The following is a 22,897-nucleotide window of genomic DNA, read 5'->3' as shown; positions in this document are numbered from 1 at the left end:
CATTATTTATACATAAAATTATACAGTCTTATTGTTAATATTACCAGTATATCAAATACATAAATATTATAAATTATTATCATTTACCTTTTTTAAATATAAACAAATTCTATTTTTGGTAACTTAAAAATTTATCATTTAAACTCTTATATTCAATTAGAAAAAATCAAAACTCTACCTTTTATTCTAAAGAGTTTTAAACTTATAATTACATCAGTTACGAATTAAATTATGGTTAGAATTGCTCTGAAATTGTAATATTTTGTTGAAATTACACTAAAATAATGTGATTCCTGTATGATTTAAGAATGTCTTTCTTGCTTTTTCAATATGCTGGATTCGGTGAGCTGTTAGTGTTAGTACAGCTCGTATAACAAATTTCTTGTCATAGCTGACCTGGGAAACCATTTGTTGGTTGATTACTGCTTTAGTGGAGGAGTCAGTCGTGTTGTGTGTATTGGTTTAGCTGACCTGGGTCCTGATTTTGGGATGAACAATAAAAGTAACACAAGTTTTTTAAGGCCAGAGCTTGGGGGTACCAGGTGTTCAAATATAGTTATGGGAAAATTAAAGTTGATCCTGCTGATTTTTTTAAACATGAGCAAACAATTCCTCCAGCTAGGGACAGATTCGAACTGACCCCAATCAAACCTAAATAAGGGTTTGCACAAGCAAAGCTAGATTCCAAAATGACTAGGTTGAGTTTGAACTCGACCCAGTCATTTGGCGATGAGTTCACATAGAATGCAATAGAAAATTGCAAAAGAAAAAGGATCACCGGAGGAGATGAGAAGAAGAAATTCCCTAACATTAATGAGTTTATCAGAGTTTGAATCTTACTAAAATCATTATCCACAATACATATTGAGTAGCAAATTACCTAAGCATCAATTGGGGGGGGCGGGCGGTGGGAAAAAGAGGTCACTGTGCTCTGCTTACAGGTTCAAGAGCTTCAACGGTGACAACACTGTTTCCTCTGATAACCTGCGGCAAAAATGTGAAATTAATAAGAAAAGAATGTCCTTCTGATTGGAAGTTGACTATCAACAAGTGCAATGCTTTGTGTACTCACTGAGTATCTAATTTGATACCCAAATGATGTTATCATGTGATTAGATCATCTACAAACAATTGGTAAAGGCGAAGAAACTCACCACCATCCCTATATCAATTTTCTCATTGCCATTCACCTCCACTGTGTTGTCAACCACAAGATTCATAAACTGATCAAACCCACGAAGTGTACCAACAATCATCCGGTTAGCATTCAGCTTGACTGCAGTACAAAAATACCAGTTGATTTTTAATATTTTAAAAACAAAGTAATAATCTTCTATCTACAAGTGACACTGACAAGCAACAGAATAATTGTCGGTCAATGCTGTAAGTCTCTGAAACACACCCCCAGAATTATTCTCATGTTTGTTTTGAATGGTTGTTTATGGGGTTACCCTGACTTGCAGCATAAAAAGCTTACCACTAAGTCTAATAAGCATTTTTTGGAAGCTAGAAAAGAAAGATGCATTAGAACAAAAAGTTCACAAGAATGAAGAGAAAGGACCTAAAAAAACATGAAATTCTATGAAAGAATCAAATGGAACACCAAAGATATGCATCAAAGTTAACATAAAAAAATTATGCATATGCAAATGAGCAATGTTATACGTACTAGATTTTGAATACCCAATTAGATATCTAGACAATGTGTCATCATGTGATTGAGTGTCACTTTATATTTAATTCAAAATCCCCTAATCACATAATAACACATCATTTGTATATCCAATTAGATACTCAAATCTAAGTGTATATAATTTTATTGTATGCAAAGATACAACCATAAATTACTTAATAAGTAATCATGCAAGATAGTTGTGACCAGAATTTTGTAAAACCTGTCCAATTTTCAATTGAAGCAAATCACAATGTTACAAGGACACAGATTGTAAGTTTATAATAATTTATTCCTCATTTAGATTTTGATAGCTTTGATATTGGATCTCACTTTGAGTAGTAGAAATCCACTAAATAATGTATCCACCATATAGAAAGAAACATCATTTATGAAGACTGAATCAGAAAAATGACCAAATAAAATGATTCAGTAATATTGCTGGAACATGTTAAGATATGCCCAAGCCATAGAAGAAAATTTTCTTCAATTCTTTATTCACTTACCCAGAATTTTTCAAATTACAAAGTGTTGACAGTTATAATTGGCAGACAAAAAAAGTGTCCAGACTTGAGGACTAAAAACGTCAGCCTGATTCAACAAATTGCATTTTTCATTAATGTTGCATACCTTCAGCTAGTATAAAATGTGCAATAAAACTATACGTACCCACTTTGAGCATACAAATGAGTACACACTTGATATGTGTCATTAAGTGACTGAATGATTTTGAATTAAAAATAAAATAATACTTAATCACATAATGATACATCATGTTTGTACTCAAAAGCATGTACACATAATATTGCTCTAAAATGTGCAAATGAAAGCTAAAGCACAAGCCCCATAAATAAGAGAGTTGCTAAATGTGGAAGGAACTGAGGAATGCTCTCTAGAAACATAGATAATACGAAAAACACATCTTTTGAATAATACCGGAAAGAAAGGCAATCTTCGTATTTTCTTAATGACTAACTTAACATTCAAAAACTCATTTAGTTATCCATGTTATTCCCCAGCAACATGACAGTACACAACCCAAATTTCTATGTCTGAAATTCTACTTACATTTCAGACTAAAAAGAACACAATAATATCATGATAACATAAGTAAAGAAGTTTATATTTTATTTACATGAAGTTCAACTACAGACTTCAGTGCCAGAGAGGAAAAGGTATAATTAGCAAAATGAAAGAGAAAATTTATGCAGAGATATATGAAATTAGAAAATTAAAACTGAGAGTTCAATTTATGCATTGTTTATGTTGAGATGTATGAGTAATTCAGTTTTAGATGATTTGGTGATTTCAATTATTTTGGATGAAATCAATCATGTTTAAGATTATGCTAACATCTAGTACCAGAGCATGTGCTATTTGAAAATCAATTATTTTCCGCTTATGATGGAAAACATACTTGAGGATTTTTCCTTTGATGAATGTTTGAATTTCTTTTTGTTATTCTGTGTCAAAATTGATTTAAGAAATTGGATGATAGTAATCTTGACAGAGAAATAGAATTAGAAGAATATAAGAAACCTATATGAAAGAATTTATAAGAAATTTGGATTAAAAAAATTTTAGATGATTAATGGTTGTTTTTTAAGACTATTGATGATGCAAATCTTTAGGAAATGAAATTTAGAGCAAATCAACTAGGAATCATCAAAATCAGAGTTCCAGTGGCCAAGATGTGGTTGGATGTGTAATCGGGTCATTAAACGAGTTATACAACTCAAATCTTGATCCAAGATGATAGAGCAATGACACGTCGTTTCAGCTATTTCTTGCAGCCGACATGTTGATGGGAGACTCAAACCCAAGTGTCCCATGTGGAAATCTCAACGCCCACTGAGCTGCAATTTAATTTCAGTTGATGGGAAACCATCTTGACTAACTTCCAAAAAGATCAAACAAATTCTCACGCACTGTAGCAAATTGTGGTGAGCAATCACCATAGATTTTCTTATGACTCCACTCAACAATCTGAATTTTGTATCAGGGGTTTGTTATCTTAGCAATTGACAAGCTCATATTTAATTCATACCAATATTTCTTAAACTTTGCTATTATCAAAGTTGCCATTTTTGCTCATGCACTCATCCTTCAAATCTATTCCTTCTGTCAAAGTCACATAAATCATAAAAATAGAAGAGAAATACAAATTTGCTATAGGATAATTTGTCTCAGAGAACATACATGGAATGTCATAAAAGATAGACAACAAATTACTATAATTCTCAATTCTATCCCATTCACTTAAACATGAACTACTGGTATAATGTGAGTCAGTTCTAAGTCGCAAGATGCACAATGATAGAAAAAAGCACTCTCAAGCATACAACAAGTAGAGTTCCATCTTGTTGGAACATCTTGTTTCAATCTGTTCTTAGAACTCACGGACAATAAGTTCACATATTCCAAAAATTTGTGCTTCCTAACTTGAGATCCTCTAACATACTTGATACTTTCTCTAATTATGTGAATAGTTTCATCAATCTCTTTCAATCCATTTAGCACAACTAAATTCAAAACATGACCTCCACATATAAGTGTTTTGCCTTTAATATATCTTTCAATAAATGAATAAACACATCATTTGCAAAAGCATTGCCTAAAGTAACACAAAACAATTTACTTTCAAGTCCTTAATCAACCAGAGTATTTTAGATCTTTTTGCTCAATACTACACCACTACGTGGAGGAGGCATTGCCGATAAAATACAGTCACAACCAAATACTTATCAATAGCAGTAAAAGTCACAAATTAGAAGCACATGCGCAAAATGGCAACTTTGATGATGGCACAGTTTGAGAAATATTGGCTTGAATTTAATATGATCTTGGCGATTTCTGTGATACTAAACTCCTCATACAAAATTCAGTTTGAGTAAAGTTTTAAGAAAATGCTCAACTCACCACATGTTGCAAAAGTGCATGAGAATTTGTTTGACCTTTTTGGGGAGCATGTCAAGATGGTTTCACCTCCATCTTCTACAGCCGCCTCTATATCTACTGCTTTTGGTATTCAAGGTGTCCACCAACCATCTATTAAAAATGGCAGTAAGGATTTGTTTAAGATAACTAAATTTTTTTCTCCTCACTATCATTTTATTTTATATTTTATTTTCATGTAGTAATAATCATATACTTTTAACTGTTCCAATGTTTTACATTGTTAGGAATTTGATAATTATTAGTGTATAGTATTTAATACTGTTACACAAAAATCCCAGCTTAAGTTATATTTCAATGAGCCAGGATTGCCTAGGAATTCAAACTTGGATATTTATCTCATTGGAAAGCAAATTAATTTCAGTATCCTGAACTTACTTCCATGGCTCATGATATTTTCAGTGTTCCTATATCTACAGTTGCCTCTGAGTTTGATCAATGTTAAGTCTCTTAAATCTGAAACAGAAGAGGTGCTTATCTGTATGAGAGATTGAACATTTAGAGAAGATGGCAACATTTTCTTTAATTTTTCACTTGATAAAATTATGTTATCAATAATTAGTGGCATGAATATTATTTTTACAGGATCTGGTGAAACAAAGATGAATGACCTCATAGAAGATATTATGCAATCAGACATTTCAAAAGAGAACACTCCATCAACTCAATATTCTAATTTTGCAATTTAGATTATGTAATAATTAATTGGTATCTGAATATTAGTAATTCTGAGGATGTTATGATATTTGATATTTGAATTTGGTAATTTTAAAATTATGAAAAATGCATGTTGAAGAATACTTGGACATATATAATTGTGTTGTGTATTATTGCATTACATATATTTTGTGTTATACAGGTTTAATATATTACTTTGTATATTTGTATTAATTTGTTAAATATGTTATACAAGTTAAACCAGTCAAATATGTTAATGTGTCCGTTCATGTCATATTTAAAATGATACATTTAGTAAATGTGATCATGTGTTAATTCATGTCAGATATAACCTATTTCATAATTGGGTTAAGTTTGCCCTGTCATATCGTGTACAAAATAACCTATTTAATAAACAGATGACATAGTGGGGAAATTAATTTATTTAGCCATTTTTCGCATTGCCCATACAAATCAAACTATTATTTTATTCATTATACAAGTATAGTCAACAAATATGAAAAACCGAAAATACCCATACCAAAAATTAGAAGCAAAACCCAATTCTTCCACTTATCCGGCCGACAAGCCAACCTTTGAAAAAGTCTTTTTCCTCGATTTCGACAGATCCAACAACGAAGCAACGTATTCGTTAGGTTTTTCAGGCGTAAACATCTGGAAAATGGTAGTTCAGGTGAGTAATGTACCGATTATTCTTAATTTTTGGCTTAGTTTCAGATTCTTTGTTAAGGTTTTCAATATCTTGCTTGATTTCAGTATGTTTATTGTTCATTACTGAGGGAAAATGCTTGTTTGCTGAATTTTTTCCTTGGCAAACCAAGAAGCCAGAATGTTTCGTCGACTTTATACATTTAGATTTGATTTTTATAAATGAAAATAGTGTTTTGTTAGATAAAAAAAGTTTATGTGTGTCGGAAAATTGTTTCATATGCATGATTTGGTTGATTTGTTGGTTGAGGAGGGAAATCTTTGTTTTTCAATCGAATGTCTCGGTGGCTTTGTTGGTCGAGTGGCCAACAACCTGGCCAACCACTTAGAAACGTAAAAAGTGGTTGGCTAGCTGACATAGCACCTGACCAACCACTCAGAAATGTAGAATGTGGTTAGTTGGCCGACATAACACTTGGCCAACCACTTAAAAATGCAGAAAATGTATGACTGGCTAGCATAGCATCCAGCCAACCACTCAAAATGTAAAAGGTCATATAATTGATGGATTACGTCAATGTTGACAGAAACATTAACGTAAATTATTGATTCCACAAAGAAATTTGTTTGTTTTTACTAACCTAATTGTTGTTTTTGTGGTTTGTTTCAAAGATTTGATATCAAGGAGTAGGATGGTGTGTTCAAATTCCACGTTGCCCACAGATTTTGGGCCCAGGTGCCTATCAGAGGTAGGGTGGGTCCAAATACCCTACAAAATTTTCGGAAACCGGAACAAGTCAATTCTTAGAAATAAGAACTGGAACCTAGAACTTGTGTGGTCGGTTCCTACCTGAAACCAACCTTGTCGATTCCAAGTACGTTTCGGTTTCTACCAGAAACTTGTTATATATATATATATAAATTATACACAAAGAAGAAAATTAGAGATGGGATAATGGCAATGGCCACCAATGTACACAAAGCATATCAGAAACCAAGTTTGTCTGCATGGGACCAAAGAAGAAAAAATTTGTGTTGCAAGTTGACCTTAAGATGCCTACAATGGATACTAACACTTCCTCATCAAAATAAATGTTTGTCATATTTAAGAAGATAAATTCTAGTTTTTTTTTTTTTTTTTTGAAAAAGAGAAGAAGATAATGTTAAAATGCAAGTCCCCACACTCATTGAACAAAATCATATATAATACCTATGTTCCACCGCCAACAGCCACCCTTATTTATTTGTATCTAATATCTTATTTGACCTTCTTCTTCAATTATTCGAATGAGAAAAATAAACAATTCAACAAAATCAAATACCCATGTTAAATCATTGTAATCTAATAACTTATTATACCAATAAAAATTTTATTTGATACTCTGGAAGACTGGAACCAAACCAAGGAAGGAGAAAAAGTTTGTAAGTAGTCGTTGGGAGAAAGAGAGTGGGGAAGGAAAGGATATAGGGTTTCAATGTATTAGTTTTATTTTAATTTCCAAGTCAGGTACCCAACCCATTGCCATAAATGAGTGAAATGGATCGGTTCCGGTTCCTGTTCCAATTCCTAAGAGCAAGGAATCGAAACTTGCAGGTTCTTTTAGTTTATTACCCGGAACTGATCACCCCGTACCCAACAGTTCTAGTTCCAAATGAGTAATTTGCTCACCCTTAGTCAAAGTACACATGGATGCAATTCCAAAGCTCTGCTCTAACCTAAATATGACACAAAGAAAAATGTTCAAAACAACATGTTTTAGACCTTTTTTAGGCCTAAAAGAACATCGGTCTAGCGCCATAATCGATGCTATTACATCTAGTAAACCGCAGGGATCATAGAAAAGAGTTATGGTTCAAACTGAATGATGTTAACATTCGCTTTAGCCCGGTGGAGTTCGCATTGGTGATGGGGCTGATTTTTAACAATGATACGAATGTGTCATTATATGTAAGATTTCAAGGCCCTGATTGAGGCAACAAAACTTTTCGAGGAAGAAGAATTTGTATGAGATATAGGTTTAATAGAAAATGTTTAGATAGTAAAATTTGCTTCTTGAATTGGTTAAATATTATAACATACTATAATTTGCAATATATTTAATGATAAATAATAAATATCATTATTAGATAAATTTATTTATAAAAAGGTATAAAAAATAAAGTATGTGAACCTTGCAAACTTACTATTATATCCCAGCGAAAGTATTACAACTTTCATCTATTGATGCGTTGTGAGAGTTCAGAAAATAAGAAGTTTAAGTCATCTGAAGAAGGAGATCTAGTGAGAGAAAAAGAATGACAGTTAAGAAGAAGATGATAACTAATTTGTATATTTCTTATTGTTAGTTCTTTACAACAAATACTATGCAAGCACACAATGACATGTGGTTAGTTTATTTATTTTTTTAGTTTCATCTCTTCTATAAAACTAGTTGTTCTACTTATATGAAATGGTGCGTTTTGCACCCAACCACTACCCTTTCTTGAAACAAAAGTCAGACCAAGTTGTCAAATATTTCAATAGTTTTTATTTTTCTTGTGAAGAAAAATAAAAACTATGGAAATCATCCATCCACCATATTGATCAGAGTGTTTGTTCTCATACCAAAATCGTTTTTTCATCCCAAACCAATCCTTTTATTCTCATGAATTATTTCTCTACTAGCATCTTTATCATGTCATGTCCCTATTTCAATGCTACGATCTATTCTTGATCCTTTTGAAGTCCTTTTCTTCAATTGTGTGAAGAAAAATAGATTATTATGACATTCCTTTCCAAGTTGTTGTTTAAAGAAATCTCAAATCTACTAGAGTTCTTCAGAACTATAGAAATTATATTATGAAATAAAATAATCAATATTCAGAATGACTCAGTTTGCAATCTTCTTGTAAAGAAAGTAGTCTACCAATTCCAAGTCTATGGAATCAAAAACACAACCTATAGGAAGCAAGAACTTAGCTATTACCGTAGTAACAGAAAGAGTGAACTAATCTTAAATATGAAAAAGTGTAGACATTTATAGAGTAATCTTTACTCAACGCAAAAAGTGAAAAAACAGAAGACATTATACAAGTGAAGGTGGTTTCTTGTTTAAATAAGCTAAGAAAGAGTCATTGGAGCCCCTAGCAATGGAAATTCAAGAAAAACGTTAACACAGGTAGCAAGAATTCAAGAGAAACAAAGGGATGAAGAAGTTACAAGAGAAGTCTAGTAGAAATAAAGTTGATTGGAAACTAAGTGTATATTTATTTTATTGCATATTGTACAGAGAAGTTAATTCAAATATGAAGAAGTGCAGAGGTTAACAAAACACTCTGCACTTAAACGCAGAAAGTGGAAAAGTAAAAATGTTATACAAGTGAAGGTGGTTTCCTGTTTAAATAAGTTGAGAAAGAGTCATTGAAGAGCTAGCAACGGGAATTCAAGAAAGACGTTAAGATAGGTAGCGGAAAATCAAGAAAGACAACGGGATTCTTGGCTTGGCGAGAAACTTAGCTGGAGTGAAGCTGGTTAAGGTTTTTTTTTTTTTAATTTTTCTTCTAAGGAAAAATAAAAACTATAGAAATATTCGACAACCTGGGTCCAACTGTTAATTCAGAAGAGGGTAGTGGTTGGGTGTAAAATGCATCGTTTCATATAAGCAAGACAAATAGTTTTATAGAAGAATGAAATTAAAAAATAAATAAATTACTAACTAGCCATACGTCATTACGTGATTACATGTTCATTTGTTGTAAAGAACCAAAAGTATGAAATATACAAATTAGTCAACATCTTCTTCCTGACTATAATTCACTTTCTGCATTAAGTAAAGATTGCTCTGTAAACCTCTACACTTCTTCATATTTGAGTTAATTTCACTCTTTCTGTTACTATGAAAGCAACCAAGTTTTTGCTTCCTGTAAGTTGTGTTTTTTATTCCACAAACTTGGAATTGGTAAACTACTTTCTTTACAAGAAGATTGCAAACCAAGTCATTCCGAATATTGATTATTTCATTTCAAAATAAAGAACCCTAGTAGATTTGGGATTTCTTTAAACAACAACTTGGAGAGAAACGTCACAATGATCTATTTTTCTTCACATAATTTAAAAAAAAAAAATTCAAAAAAATCAAAAATAAATCGTAGCATTGAAATAGGGACATGGCATGGTGAAGATGCTAGTATAGAAATAATTTATGAAAATAAAAGGATTGAGATGAAAAAGCGATTTCGGTACGAGAACAAATACTCTAATCAACATGGAAGATGGATGATTTCCATAATTTTTATTTTTCTTCTAAGGAAAAATAAAAATATTCGACAACCTGATCTAGCTCTTGATTTAGGATAGGGTAGTGGTTGGATGTAAAACATATCAGTTCATATACGCAAGACAACTAGTTGTATAGAAGAAACAAAATTAAAAAAATAAATAAATTACATTCTAGCAACACGTCATTATGTGATTACATGTTAATTTGTTGAAAAGAACCAAAAGTATGGAATATACAAATTAGTCATCATCCTCTTCCTAACTGCAATTCGCTTTCTCTCGCTAGATCTCCTTCTTCTAATGACTTGAATTTCTTATTTTCTTAACTCCCATAACGCATCAATAGATAAAAGTTGTAAAACTTATGTTGGGATATAACGAGTAAGTTTGCAAGGTTCACATACTTTGCTTTTTATACCTTTTTAATTATATAAATAATTTTATCTAATACTAATATTTATTATTTATCATTAAATATGTTGCAAATTATAACGTGTAAAATATTTAACTAATTTAAGAAGCAAATTTTACCAACTAAACATTTTCCATTATGCGAATGTGTCATCGTACAAATGTTTACGCCTGAAAAACTAAACAAAAATGTTGATTCATCATCAAAACTGTTGAAATTGAGGAAGAAGAATTTTTCAAAGGTTGGCTAGTCAACAGGATAAGTGGCAAATACAGGTTTTGTTGCTAATTTTTAGTTTGCGGTATTTTTAGTTTTTTATTTGTTGGCCATAATTGATGATGAATAAAATAGTGGTTTGATTTGAAAGAGTGGGGTAAAAACTGGCTAATAAATTAATTTCTCAACATATCGTGTCATGTATGACACGTCTTGTTTAACTAGTTTAATTAAACAAGTTAAACGTGTCGTATTGTGTCAACCGTTTAATACATGTCTCTATGTTAGGGTTGAGAGATTTGGCATGATTAATTTCACATATCATGCTCGTGTAGATTGTTGAGAAAAATCGTGTTATACCATCATCTCGACACAACACGATTATGACACACCAACTAGTTTTGCCACCCTTATTAACTGAAATTATTCAAATAATTCATTTAGTCTATATGTTTTGGGTTGTATGTTTGAGCCATTTGGGTTGTCTATTTTAGGTCATTTGGGTTGTGTGATTGTTTAGATGAATGGTTTGGGTTTGCATAAATTCTAAATGGATGTAAAATTTTAAGTGAATTGTTTTATTTTATTTTAATTAATTAGGATGAGTTAGGCCTACATATATTTATGGGGTTCTAAGTATTTTGGGGTTTAAGTATGAATTTGGGCATGTAGTACAAAGGTTTTGGGTTGTGCAATAGTTATTTATTGATGAACTCATTTTAATTAGAATGAGCCATAAAATTAGTGTCTTCTAATGAAAATTGATGTTTATTAATTTTAGAACTTAGGAATTTACCCAAAGGTTATCATTCTATAATTAATGAACATTAAGAGGTATGATAATATTTTAATTGAATATTTTATATTATCCAACGATAGTAATTGTATTTAATTAAAGACATTTTATTGTCCAATTAATGTTTATATTTAATATTTACTTAAGAAAAATAATTATAGGATTTATTAGAAGAAAATTTACTCTATATTTTAGTTATTAATGCATGCATATAATAGTATCTACGTAAAGGAAAGCTACTATATATTTTATCAATTAGTTTTTACTGAATTCATTATAATTAATATGTGAGATTTATTAGTTATATTTTTGTAGTTATTGCAATTACTTTAAATGCATTATATGTCGTATTCAATGGCATGAACTTTTCAGAATGGTGAGAACAGTTCAATTTCCACTTCAAGGTTTTGGATCTCGACTTAGCTCTCTTTAAAGAAAAATCAACTACTATTACAAATACAAGCAATAAGTCATAAAAGACATATAATGCCGCATGGAAAAGAAGCAATAGATTATGATTAATATTTTTGTGAATGACAACTATTAATAACATTAAGACTACAATTCTACAAATAGACTCATTGCAATGATAGATGCTAGTAAGACAAAAAAGACATATATCGTTGATATGTTCTTGCATGCTTATCAACCAATTGTACTTCAGAGTTGTATGTTCAAACATTAGAGTACCAATGAGTGAGTTGTCAGTAGAACAAATGCTTTCTTCTACAAAACTTATATATTCCTAGACATTTTCAGTTTGTGGAGTTATAGTTTTAGTGTTATTAACAATTGTCATTCAAAAAAACATTAAACATAATCTATTATTTATATTTGTAATAGCAATAGGTTTATCTTTAAGAAGAGTTGAGTCAAGATCCAAAATCCCCAAGAGGTAAGCAATTGTTCTCATTATTATGAAAAGTTCATGTCATTAAATACAGTAAAAGATAATGCATGCAAATTGATTACAATAACTGCAAAATATAACAGATGAAGCTTACATATAAATTATAATGAATTCAAAAAACAAATCAATAAGGTATGTAGTAGTTCTCTTTTGGGTAGATACTATTATAAACATATATTAATAAGTAAAATTTAAAGTAGTTTTTTTTGGGTTAAAAATACAACATGATTTTCTTAAATAAATACCAAATATAAACATTTATTGGGTAATCAAATTTCTTTAATTAATATCTGCATATAATAAAAAATATATAATTAAATATTAACATACCTTCTAATGTTCATTAATTATAGAATGGTAATCTACTTTTGGTAAATTTTTAAGTTATAATTATTAATAAACACCAGCTTTAAATTCATTTATTTGTATTTCATTAATATTATTGATAAATAGCTATATTTATATACCTAATAAACTTTCAAGTTTAATCATTTTAGTGGCATTAGACTTTAACAATAATTTATGTGCTTATATTTACATAAATAAAATAATACATCATATAATAATAATAATTTCATTTTCTGACAAACATTAAATTAAACATAATAATTAAACAAAAAATAAAATTATGTTAAGTTTTTTTTTTTTAATTAGAAGGCGCACCCTAATTTATGACCCATTCTAAAATGAATTCATTAATTAATAAGCATTGCATGGTGTAAAACTTCATATTACAAACCCAAATTCATGCTACTTAACCCTAAGAAATATATATAGGCTCAGATCATCCTAATTATTAAATTAACACAATTCACTTGAAATTTTACATCCATTCTAAAATTATTTATGCGGGCCCAAACCATTAATCCAAACTTAATACATAAAACCCAAAATACACCATCAAAATGGCCAAGCATATAGCCCAGCACATCCGATTAAATAAATTCTCCAAACAATATCAACTAAAATCAAACTCTAGCTTAGTGGGCAATGAGCTGCTCTTCCACACATGTCATCCCTAACCTTCAAACGGGTCAAGATTCAGGTCATACAACCCGTTTATACATTTAAACATATCTTGACCACTAAAACTCCAATTTCAAGGATTCTGACATCAGTTTACTCTAAATTTCATTTTGTAAAGATCTACATCATCAATATATCTTAAAAAACAACTCTGACTTATCCGAAAATTTATATCAAATTTTGTAATAAATTCTATTGTAAATGCTTCTTGAAGGCAATTTATTTATTCTATTTGTATTCCTTAAACAAGATTACTATCATCTAATTTCTTAAATTAATTTTGACAGAGAATAACAAAAGGAAATTCAAACATTCATTGAAGGGAAAATCATCCAGTAAGTATGTTTTTCATCTTATGTAGAAAATAATTTATTTTCAAAAAACACAAGCTCAGATGCCACATCTCTTAAAACAATTGGTTTTCATACATCAATAAAGAAGTTTATATATTATTTATTTGAATATCAACTACAGACTTCTACCCTAGAGAGGAAAAGATATAATAAGCAATGTGAAAGAGAAAATTTATGCACATTATATGAAATTGAAATTAGAAAATCAAAACTCAGAGTTCCATGGATGTGGAATGGAATATCAAGGAAAACTATGAAGAAGTTCAGTTTATGGAATCCATAGCAGGATCTCAACAAAAATATACATTGAATTGACAACATATAAAAAAACTCAACAGAATTCTAACATGTAACATCCATGAACAGAACTGAAACAAAAAGTTGAGAAAGATTAATATACTCATAAAATAATCCCAACAAGAAAACGAAATATTTAATTTACCAGAAATCCAAATACTACTTGATTTAAACAACAACCACAGAACCACTATAACAAACTAAACAAAAACCTTAAATGAAAAATTACCATGGTCATGAATAACCCTAATTTTGGCACAAATATAACAATTTATTTCCAAAAATAAAAAATAAAAAGTGAAATAGGATGGAAGATAACTTACTCTGAAGCTTCTTGTCCATGTACCTGAATCAATGCAGAATTCAAAATCACAATCAGAGTAGTGAATTAAACAAGAAATAGAAATTGAACAATATAATATGAAATAACCAATAAAATCGAGAGCAAGAGCAATTACTTCTTCAAATCTGGAGGCTGGCCTGATCTGCTCATGGTGCAATTGACTGAGATAGAAAGCAAGCAAGAGACCGTGAGAGAGCATAATTTTAAAAGCACACATAATTGAAAATATAAATCATGATTCAATGAAAATCTGCAATAAAAATTTAGAAAAAAAATTTATACAATCATTTATCAAAATTACTAAAGACAAAAACTTAAACATCGGTAAAAGTAATTGCAGAATTTTCCCAAAAAAAAAAAACGATTCAACTTCATCAACTATGAGAGTAAGCAACTTCTCCACTCCCAAACTAACTGACTTCATCCACATAGGAAAATAGCATGTTCTAAAACGATTAAACTCAGAAAATAAAGAACTCTTAAACGGAGACAATGAGTTTAAGAAATTTAATTTCTCGGCAACCAAACACGCAAAAATTAGAGAATGAGAGACGGAGAGAGAACCTGAGGTGGGGTTACAAACTACTGTTGCTCGAAGCGCAACTCGGTTAGCAGTGAGCAGGCGGTGGTGGTGGCAGCCGTGATGAGTCTAAGGTTTGCTCATTGTAAACGGTTTTTGTTCCGGAGAGAAAGGGGGGATTGAGTGTGGGCAGGTGTATTGTAAACCTTTTGAAGTCATAATGATCAACAGCCACGAGACACCAAGCAGCAGTGAACCCCGGGCCATACATAACCCGAATCAGAAAAGAAAATAGTATTTTAAGAACCAAAAGGACACCAAATAAAATAGTTTAAGAAAGGGCTTTCTAGCCATTGCATTTTTTCACAATTTTACTTTTTTATTTTTTCTTATTTAAGTAATTTGAAATTATTGTTGAAAAATTAAAAATTTAAATTTATGATATTATTGTTTTTCTTTATATAAAAATTAAATTTAGATTATTATTATCCTTTAATTGAAGGATTTGTTGAATCTATTCTCTCACAAAAATATTTTGAAAAAGTTAAATCTTTATTTAACAATGCCACTTAAACTTTAAAATTTGGTTCAACAAAGTTAAAATTAGGTCATTATAAATGGTAGCTTGAGCATCAAAAGTGGGATTCCTAAGAAACAAAGAGAAGATGAATTCAAAACTTGTTAGTAATATATCAAAATTAAATTTTTAACTTATTTAGTATAATAGTTATGAGATAAATCCTTAAATTTAGAATTTTTTGTATAATCAGTTTACTCTAAAAAAGACAATCTAACTCAAATAAAGGTTATTTATAAACAAAAAAAAAATAGTTGCTCCAAGAAATTTCTTTAGAGATTAGTAGAGCATTTCTCTCATTCCAAAATTGGGGAAATACATGTAGAAATTATGCAATTAGTAATATTTTCACTTCATAATCCTGAGTTTTCATAAGGTTTTAGTTGGTATAAGGTTGTACGTGTAGCACAAACTATGTGTGTTATGTTGCCGCAACCAATCTTGTATTCCTTATCTCATAATATATGGGTGCTCCCATAAGACTCAAGTGACATGTGGTGTATAAATAAAAATAAAATTACTCTTTTTTATTTAAAAAATTTCTTTAGTATCAAAATCTTTTTCTTTAAACAAAAAGAACATATCATAATCTATGAATCTTAAATAACATTATTGGGCTCCAACCCCCCCAAAAAAAAAGACAAAAGGAAATATGTATATATTTGACCAAAACATTAGTTAATCTTCTTAGTGACAACTTCGTCAACATGTTAAGCAAATTGGTTGAGAAGAATGTTTGCAAACCTTAATCAAGAGGAGAATGGAGTAACAATTACAATGACCAAGAATCTAGTTTATCATGGATGAACAAAACACATAAACATTTGTGTTCACATCATTTGAGATCTTGTGTCAAACGATTTGGTCACTTTAAAGTTTTAAAGTATTGTACTACAAATAAGCAATTTACAAATATTCTCACCAGGTTTCAATATTTAATAATGTTAGTAGACTTAATCCTTAGGAATATTTGTTTATTTGTTCATTAAGTTGGCTATGAGGAGGATAATGATGAGACTATAAAGTACATTAAAGGTTGGAAATGAGTGGGCAACCTCGCTGCCTCCCTTGGTTTATCAAAAGTTGAACAAAAATATTAAGTCTGCAAGAAATGTGAATATTTTGCATGCTGGTTTACTGGAGTTTGAAGTGATTGACATGAATGTTGTACCAAGCAAAAGTTACACATTGGATCTACAAAAAAAAGAATGTGATTGTGGGATGTGGCAACTTTTTGGAGTCGCACATTAGCATGCAGTGTGCTTCATTCTTCATATGAATTATTGCTCTTTTGAAGACTTTGTGGATGAGAGACTAAGGATTCCAGCATATGTGAAAACATATGTTGAAATGATACATCATGTTCTAGTTAGGAGGAACTGGAAAAAGAGCACTAAAGACAAGTTGGATCTACCATCTAGACACCCTAAAACTAGCGGGCTAAGACAAACAAAGAGGAGAGGCCTTGGTGAGGAGAGAAAGACCAAATACATGTCTATAGTACAATGCAGTGCATGCCATTAAATAGGACACAAGAGATTGTGCAAAAAAATTCCAGAAAATGCTAATAGAGGAAGAGAAAAGGTAATGCTCAAACTGATTTTTTCATTGAATAGATCATGTGATTTATTTTTTCCCTAAATAATTCTCTATTTTTTTTGTAAACAGAGAAGGAGAATTCACACCATGACAACTAATTCTGCAAGGTCACAGTATGCACAATCTTCTTCTTCCTGACAACCTTTAGCTGCAAAAGTAAATAAACCAGGTATTTTTATAGCATAAGACATCTTCATCCTTTTTTTTTTCCTTTTTCTAATGTTTATGATTTTGAAATGTACTACCAGTCGGTTGAAATTTACATTTCTTTCTTCATTGGTATCCAAATCCAATAATTATTTGATGTCTATTTATGTACAAGGCAGTTGATGAGTGGAGTAAGTATATTGCAAGTAGAAAATTGGCCTAATGAACTGAATATCAGCATTGCTTGTATGATTGCATGATTGTATACTTTTTGTATATTTTTTCAGTGTTGCTAAGTTGTTATTTTAATGGAGTATGCTAGTTTTTTTTTATCTATAACAATCTTATTTTAAACATTTGTAGCTTCAATTCAATATAAACCAATTTCAGCCTTTATGGTCTTTGATCTTTTGCAATAAAAGATTTTCTTGGTTTTTGATGTACTTTATTTATTATATTAAACTATTAGTTTTAAGAGAAAAACTGTTGTAATTATAATTGAGGAAAAAACAAAAAAAATTCTAAAAATTTGCAGAAGTAAAGACTTGTTATTTTAAAACACACCCTTAAAGACAAATAACAATGCATATTTATAGGCTAAAATGTAGAAAATTAAGCAACTAGCTGTTTTTTATTTTGACTCATATTTATCAGTTAACAACTTAACTAATTTGAGAGATTTTTGTAGTATTTTCCTATAACAGATTTTGAATCATATCTCCAACACTCTCCCTTAGTTCAAAATCACATTCTCCAAGCAATGATATAAGAAAAACATAACTTTGACTTGACAAGGCTTTGGTGAAGATATCTGCAAGTTAGACATCAATGTGATAGAACTTCATGGTTATTTCTCCTTTGGCAACCAATTCCCGAATGAAATGAAATCTCAGCTCAATGTGCTTTATGTTGCTATGAAAGGCTAGATTCTTTACCATTGCAATTGCTGATTTATTATCACAATAAAGTTCAGTTCCCTTTTCTTGCTTTTGCTGTAAATCACACAACATTCTTCTAAGCCAAATACATTGACATGCTGCTGTAGTGGTAGTAACATACTTTGCCTCTGCTGTTGATAAGGTTGCTATCTATTGTTTCTTAAAGCACCATGTGATTGCACCTAAACCAAGTCCAAACACATTTTTGAAAGTGTTTCTTTTATCATCTGATGAGTTGCCCAATCACTATCAATGTGATAGAACTTCATGATTATTTCTTCTTTGGCAACCAATTCCCGAATGAAATGAAATCTCAGCTTAGTGTGCTTTATGTTGCTATGAAAGGTTGGATTCTTTACCATTGCAATTGCTGATTTATTATCACAATAAAGTTCAGTTCCCTTTTCTTGTTTTTGCTGTAAATCACACAACATTCTTCTAAGCCAAATACATTGACATGCTGCTGTAGTGGTAGCAACATACTTTGCCTCTGTTGTTGATAAGGTTGTTATCTATTGTTTCTTAGAGCACCATGTGATTGCACCTAAACCAAGTCCAAACACATTTTTGAAAGTGTTTCTTTTATCATCTGATAAGGTTGCCCAATCACTATTTGTAAAGCCAACTAATTTAAAATTTGTTACATGAGTGTACCAGATTCCATAATTCAATGTTCTTGCAATGCACCTTAAGATTCTTTTTGTTGCTCCATAATGTTGCTTTGATGGATTGCTCATGAATCTTGACACAATACCAACTGAAAATGAAATGTCTGGTCTTGTGTGTGTTAAATATATCAATCCACCAACTAAACTTCTGAATTGCCTCTGATTTGTTATTTTTACTCCATTTTCCTGCTTCAATTTTTTATTCTTGTTCATTGGAGTAGCCACCATCTTGCAATTTGACATGTTGAACTTCTTTAATAAATCTGTTGCATGCTTCTTTTGGAAAATAAACACCCCATCTTCATCTTGGAATATCTCCGATCCAAGAAAATAGTGCAGTAACCCTAGGTCTATCATTTCAAAAGTGCCCATCATGTTGGATTTGAATTTCTCTACAAGTGCTGAATTTGATTCTATGTAGATTATATCATTTACATATAAGCAGACTATTAAGAAATCAACTTTACCTTGTTTTTTTAAATAAAGGGTAGGCTTATTTGCACTTCTTACAAAGCTATTTTGTTGTAAATATGTATAAATCTTACCATACCATGCTCATGGGGCTTACTTTAAGCCATAAAAAGTCTTTCTCAACTTGTACACCTTTTCTTCTTTCCCATTAATCACAAAGCCTTCTGGTGGTGAGACATAGACTTCTTCTTCGAGCTCACCATTTAGAATGTTGATTTCATATTGAATTGATACATCTTCTAGTTGAGTTGAGCTACCAACGATAAGAGCAATCTTACTGTTTTGAATTGAGCCACAAGTGAAAATGTCTCCTCATAGTTGATCCTTTGTTGTTTACAATACTCTTTCACAACCAGTCGAGCCTTGTACTTTTGAATACTACCATCTACTTGAAATTTCGTCTTGAATATCCACTTAACACCAATTGGTTTCTTCCCATTTGGCAAGTCTGGTAGCTCCCAAGTTGAGTTCTTTTCGATGGACATGAGCTCTTCTTTCATTGCTTGTCTTCACTCCTCTTTTTCTGCTACCTCTTCATAAGTTGTAGGATTTGGAACTATTAGTGCAAACTCCTTCAATTCATAAATCTCCCTTAGTGATTTGACTTTCATTGATGGGTCTCTTTGGAGGATTCACTTGAACTGCTGTTGTTAGAGTTTGCATTTGGTGTAATTGCTAGACTGCATTGAATTGGAGTTGAAGTTGGTGAACTTGTTGGAGTTACAGCTAAATTTGTTTCCTCTGTCAATGGAATTTGAGACTGATCTTCCTTGTTGCCATTGTTGCTACTCTAGTTCTAGCTTGCTGCCTCATTAAATATTACATTTCTACTGACAATTATCTTATCAGTCATAGGATTATATAATTTATATGCTTTGGGCTCAATACAATAACTAACAAAAACACATTTAATAAATTTCTCATCTATTTTTTGGTGATTTTGAGCATTAATTAAAACGTAAGCAATACAACCAAAAATTTTCAAATGACTTAGTTGGTTTGATTCCTCTCCATGCTTCATATGGAGTGACATTCTGGACAGCTTTGGTAAGGGAGAGATTTAACAAGTACATCGTTGATGTTACGACTTTTCCCCAATATTGGTTTGGAAGACCTTTCCCTTTCAAGAGACTTCTTGTCATTTCCACCACAACTCTGTTTTTACGTTCCACTACTTCGTTCTATTCTGGAGTATATGGTGCAGTCAGCTCCCTTTGAATTCCTTCTTCTCATAGAAATGATTAAACTCCTTTGATAGAAATTCATTGCCTATGTTTGTGCAAAGTACCTTAATGCTTGAACCACTTTGCTTCTCTACCAATGCTTTGAATTTTCTGAAATTCTGGAATATTTCTGACTTGGATTTCAGAAAATATATCCAACTCATTCTACTGAAATCATCTGTAAATAAAAGAAAATAATAACTTCCTCTAAGAGACTCAGTATTCATAGGGTCGCATAAGTCTGCATGAACTAATTCAAGATATGTTGAGGCTCTCCAAGCTTTTCGAGTAGGAAATGATTTTTTGGTTTGCATGCCATAAATGCAACATTCACATAAATCAAAAGTTTGAATTTTTGGTAATCCATAAACCATACCTTTTCTTTCCAATAGTTGTAATCCTTTTGCATTCAGGTGTCCATATTGAAGGTGCCAAAGCAAAATTGTCCATAGCAGAAATGTCAAGTGAGAACATTTTGGTTTTGGTCATTAGAACATTAACAATTGTTTGTCTAGATTGTTTATACTTAATGACACATGCTCCATCATCAAACATAACTAAATATCCTCTAGCCAAGAGTTGTCCAACACTCAGCAAATTATGTGCTAACTTAGGAAGAAATTGAACATCATGTAAGAGTTTAGTTTTACCTTGGCTAGTTTTGATAGCTATTGTTCCTTTTCCTTCCACTTGCATTTCTTGATCATCTCCCAATTTAACAATTTTCTTTTGAGTCGTGTCGAACTCTTCAAGCTCTTTAAAGATTGTCTTTCTACTAGTCATGTGATTGGAGCACCCACTATCGATAAACCACACTTTACCTTGTGTGTCAACTGTGTTAGAATGTGCCATGAACAACTTGCTCTCTTTATCAATCTCTTTTGCAAAATTTTCTTATTTATCTTTGAGCCAGTAATCAGCTTTCACATGCTCATATTTCTTGCAATGATGACATTGGATGTTGCTCCTGTTGTTATTGCTAGATCTCTACTCAAATCCTTTGTTGTCTTTTCTGCTTCGGTTGTAATTTCTTCCTCAAAATCCTATTCTGCCTCTTCCACGACCTGCAGCTTTTTCATGCTCCTTTGAACTCTCTCCTTTCACTTGGAATGCCTTTTCCTTAACCTTTTCTTTTATTCTGTTAATTCTTGCTTCATGAGATTGCAATGATCCCATTAACTCATCAAGTGAATAAATGGATAAGTTCTTGGACTCCTCAATGGTTGCAACCACATGGTCAAATTTTGGAGTTAAATTTCTTAGTACTTTACTTACAACAGTCTTTTCCAAGATGTTATCTTCATTAGACCTCATCTGATTGACAATTGCTTCTACTCTTGACCAGAATTCCTGCGCTGATTCACCATTCTTCATGTGCAGATTTTCAAATTCACGATGAAGTGCCTGCAGACCACTGTGGATAAGCCATGAAATGCTCGCTGCAAAGTTGTCCATGCCTCATTTACTATTGAGGCTCCTATAATTTTTGAGAAAATTGAGTCGTGGACAACTTGTTGTATAAAGAATAGGGCCTTCGAATCTTTCTTCTTGTTTTCCCTCAGCCTACTATCCTCATCTTGCTCATTATAGCCATGTTCCATCAAGTCCCACAACTCTTGTGACTTAAACAATGTTTTCATTTTGATGCTCCAGAACTTATAATTGTCTCCTTTAAAAATTGGTATGGAAGGTTGGGCTATATTCATCGCACTATCGTGGTTTGCCATGAAAAACCACCCAAAGTTGGCTCTAATACCAAATGTTTGTTTTAAAAGGAAAACTGTTGTAATTATAATTGAGGAAAAAACAAGAAAGATTCTGAAAATTTGCAGAAGTAGAGAGTTGTTATTTTAAAACACACCCTTAAAGACAAATAACAATGCCTATTTATAGGCTAAAATGCAGAAAATTAAGTAACTAGTTGTTAGTTATTTTGACTCCTATTTATCAACTAACAACTTAACTAATTTGAGAGATTTTTGTAGTATTTTCTTGCAACAGATTTTGAATAATATCTTCAACACAAACTGTTTGCATTTGTAATGTTGCTTGCATGTTGTCATAGGTTTGTGTTCATTCATGCATGATTTATGTTGGAGTCTAGATGTCCTTGCTAAATTTTACTGTTGGAGTTTGTTTATTTTTTGTAGTTTAAGTCTGCATAATTTGATTTTTGCATCATTTGTTCTA

At 31.3% G+C, this 22,897-nt stretch overlaps 1 protein-coding gene across 1 annotated transcript; it reads right to left on the bottom strand.

Annotated features, from left to right (window-relative positions):
* Window positions 1–787: 787 nt before the first annotated feature.
* LOC123227062 (probable small nuclear ribonucleoprotein G) lies at window positions 788–15,283 on the bottom strand. The gene is made up of 5 exons (XM_044651690.1): window positions 15,129–15,283; window positions 14,680–14,725; window positions 14,545–14,567; window positions 1,155–1,276; window positions 788–984 (listed from the first exon to the last, which is right to left on the bottom strand). The coding sequence occupies exons 2-5, from the start codon at window positions 14,712–14,714 to the stop codon at window positions 922–924; spliced, it is 243 nt and encodes an 80-aa protein (XP_044507625.1). The 5' UTR covers window positions 14,715–14,725; window positions 15,129–15,283; the 3' UTR covers window positions 788–921.
* Between the last annotated feature and the right edge of the window lie 7,614 nt (window positions 15,284–22,897).

This window comes from Mangifera indica, chromosome 10, assembly GCF_011075055.1.
Source record: "Mangifera indica cultivar Alphonso chromosome 10, CATAS_Mindica_2.1, whole genome shotgun sequence".
Taxonomy (NCBI): domain Eukaryota; kingdom Viridiplantae; phylum Streptophyta; class Magnoliopsida; order Sapindales; family Anacardiaceae; genus Mangifera; species Mangifera indica.
Note: the sequence above shows the minus strand (reverse complement) of the source record. Positions and strands in the feature narration are given on the sequence as shown.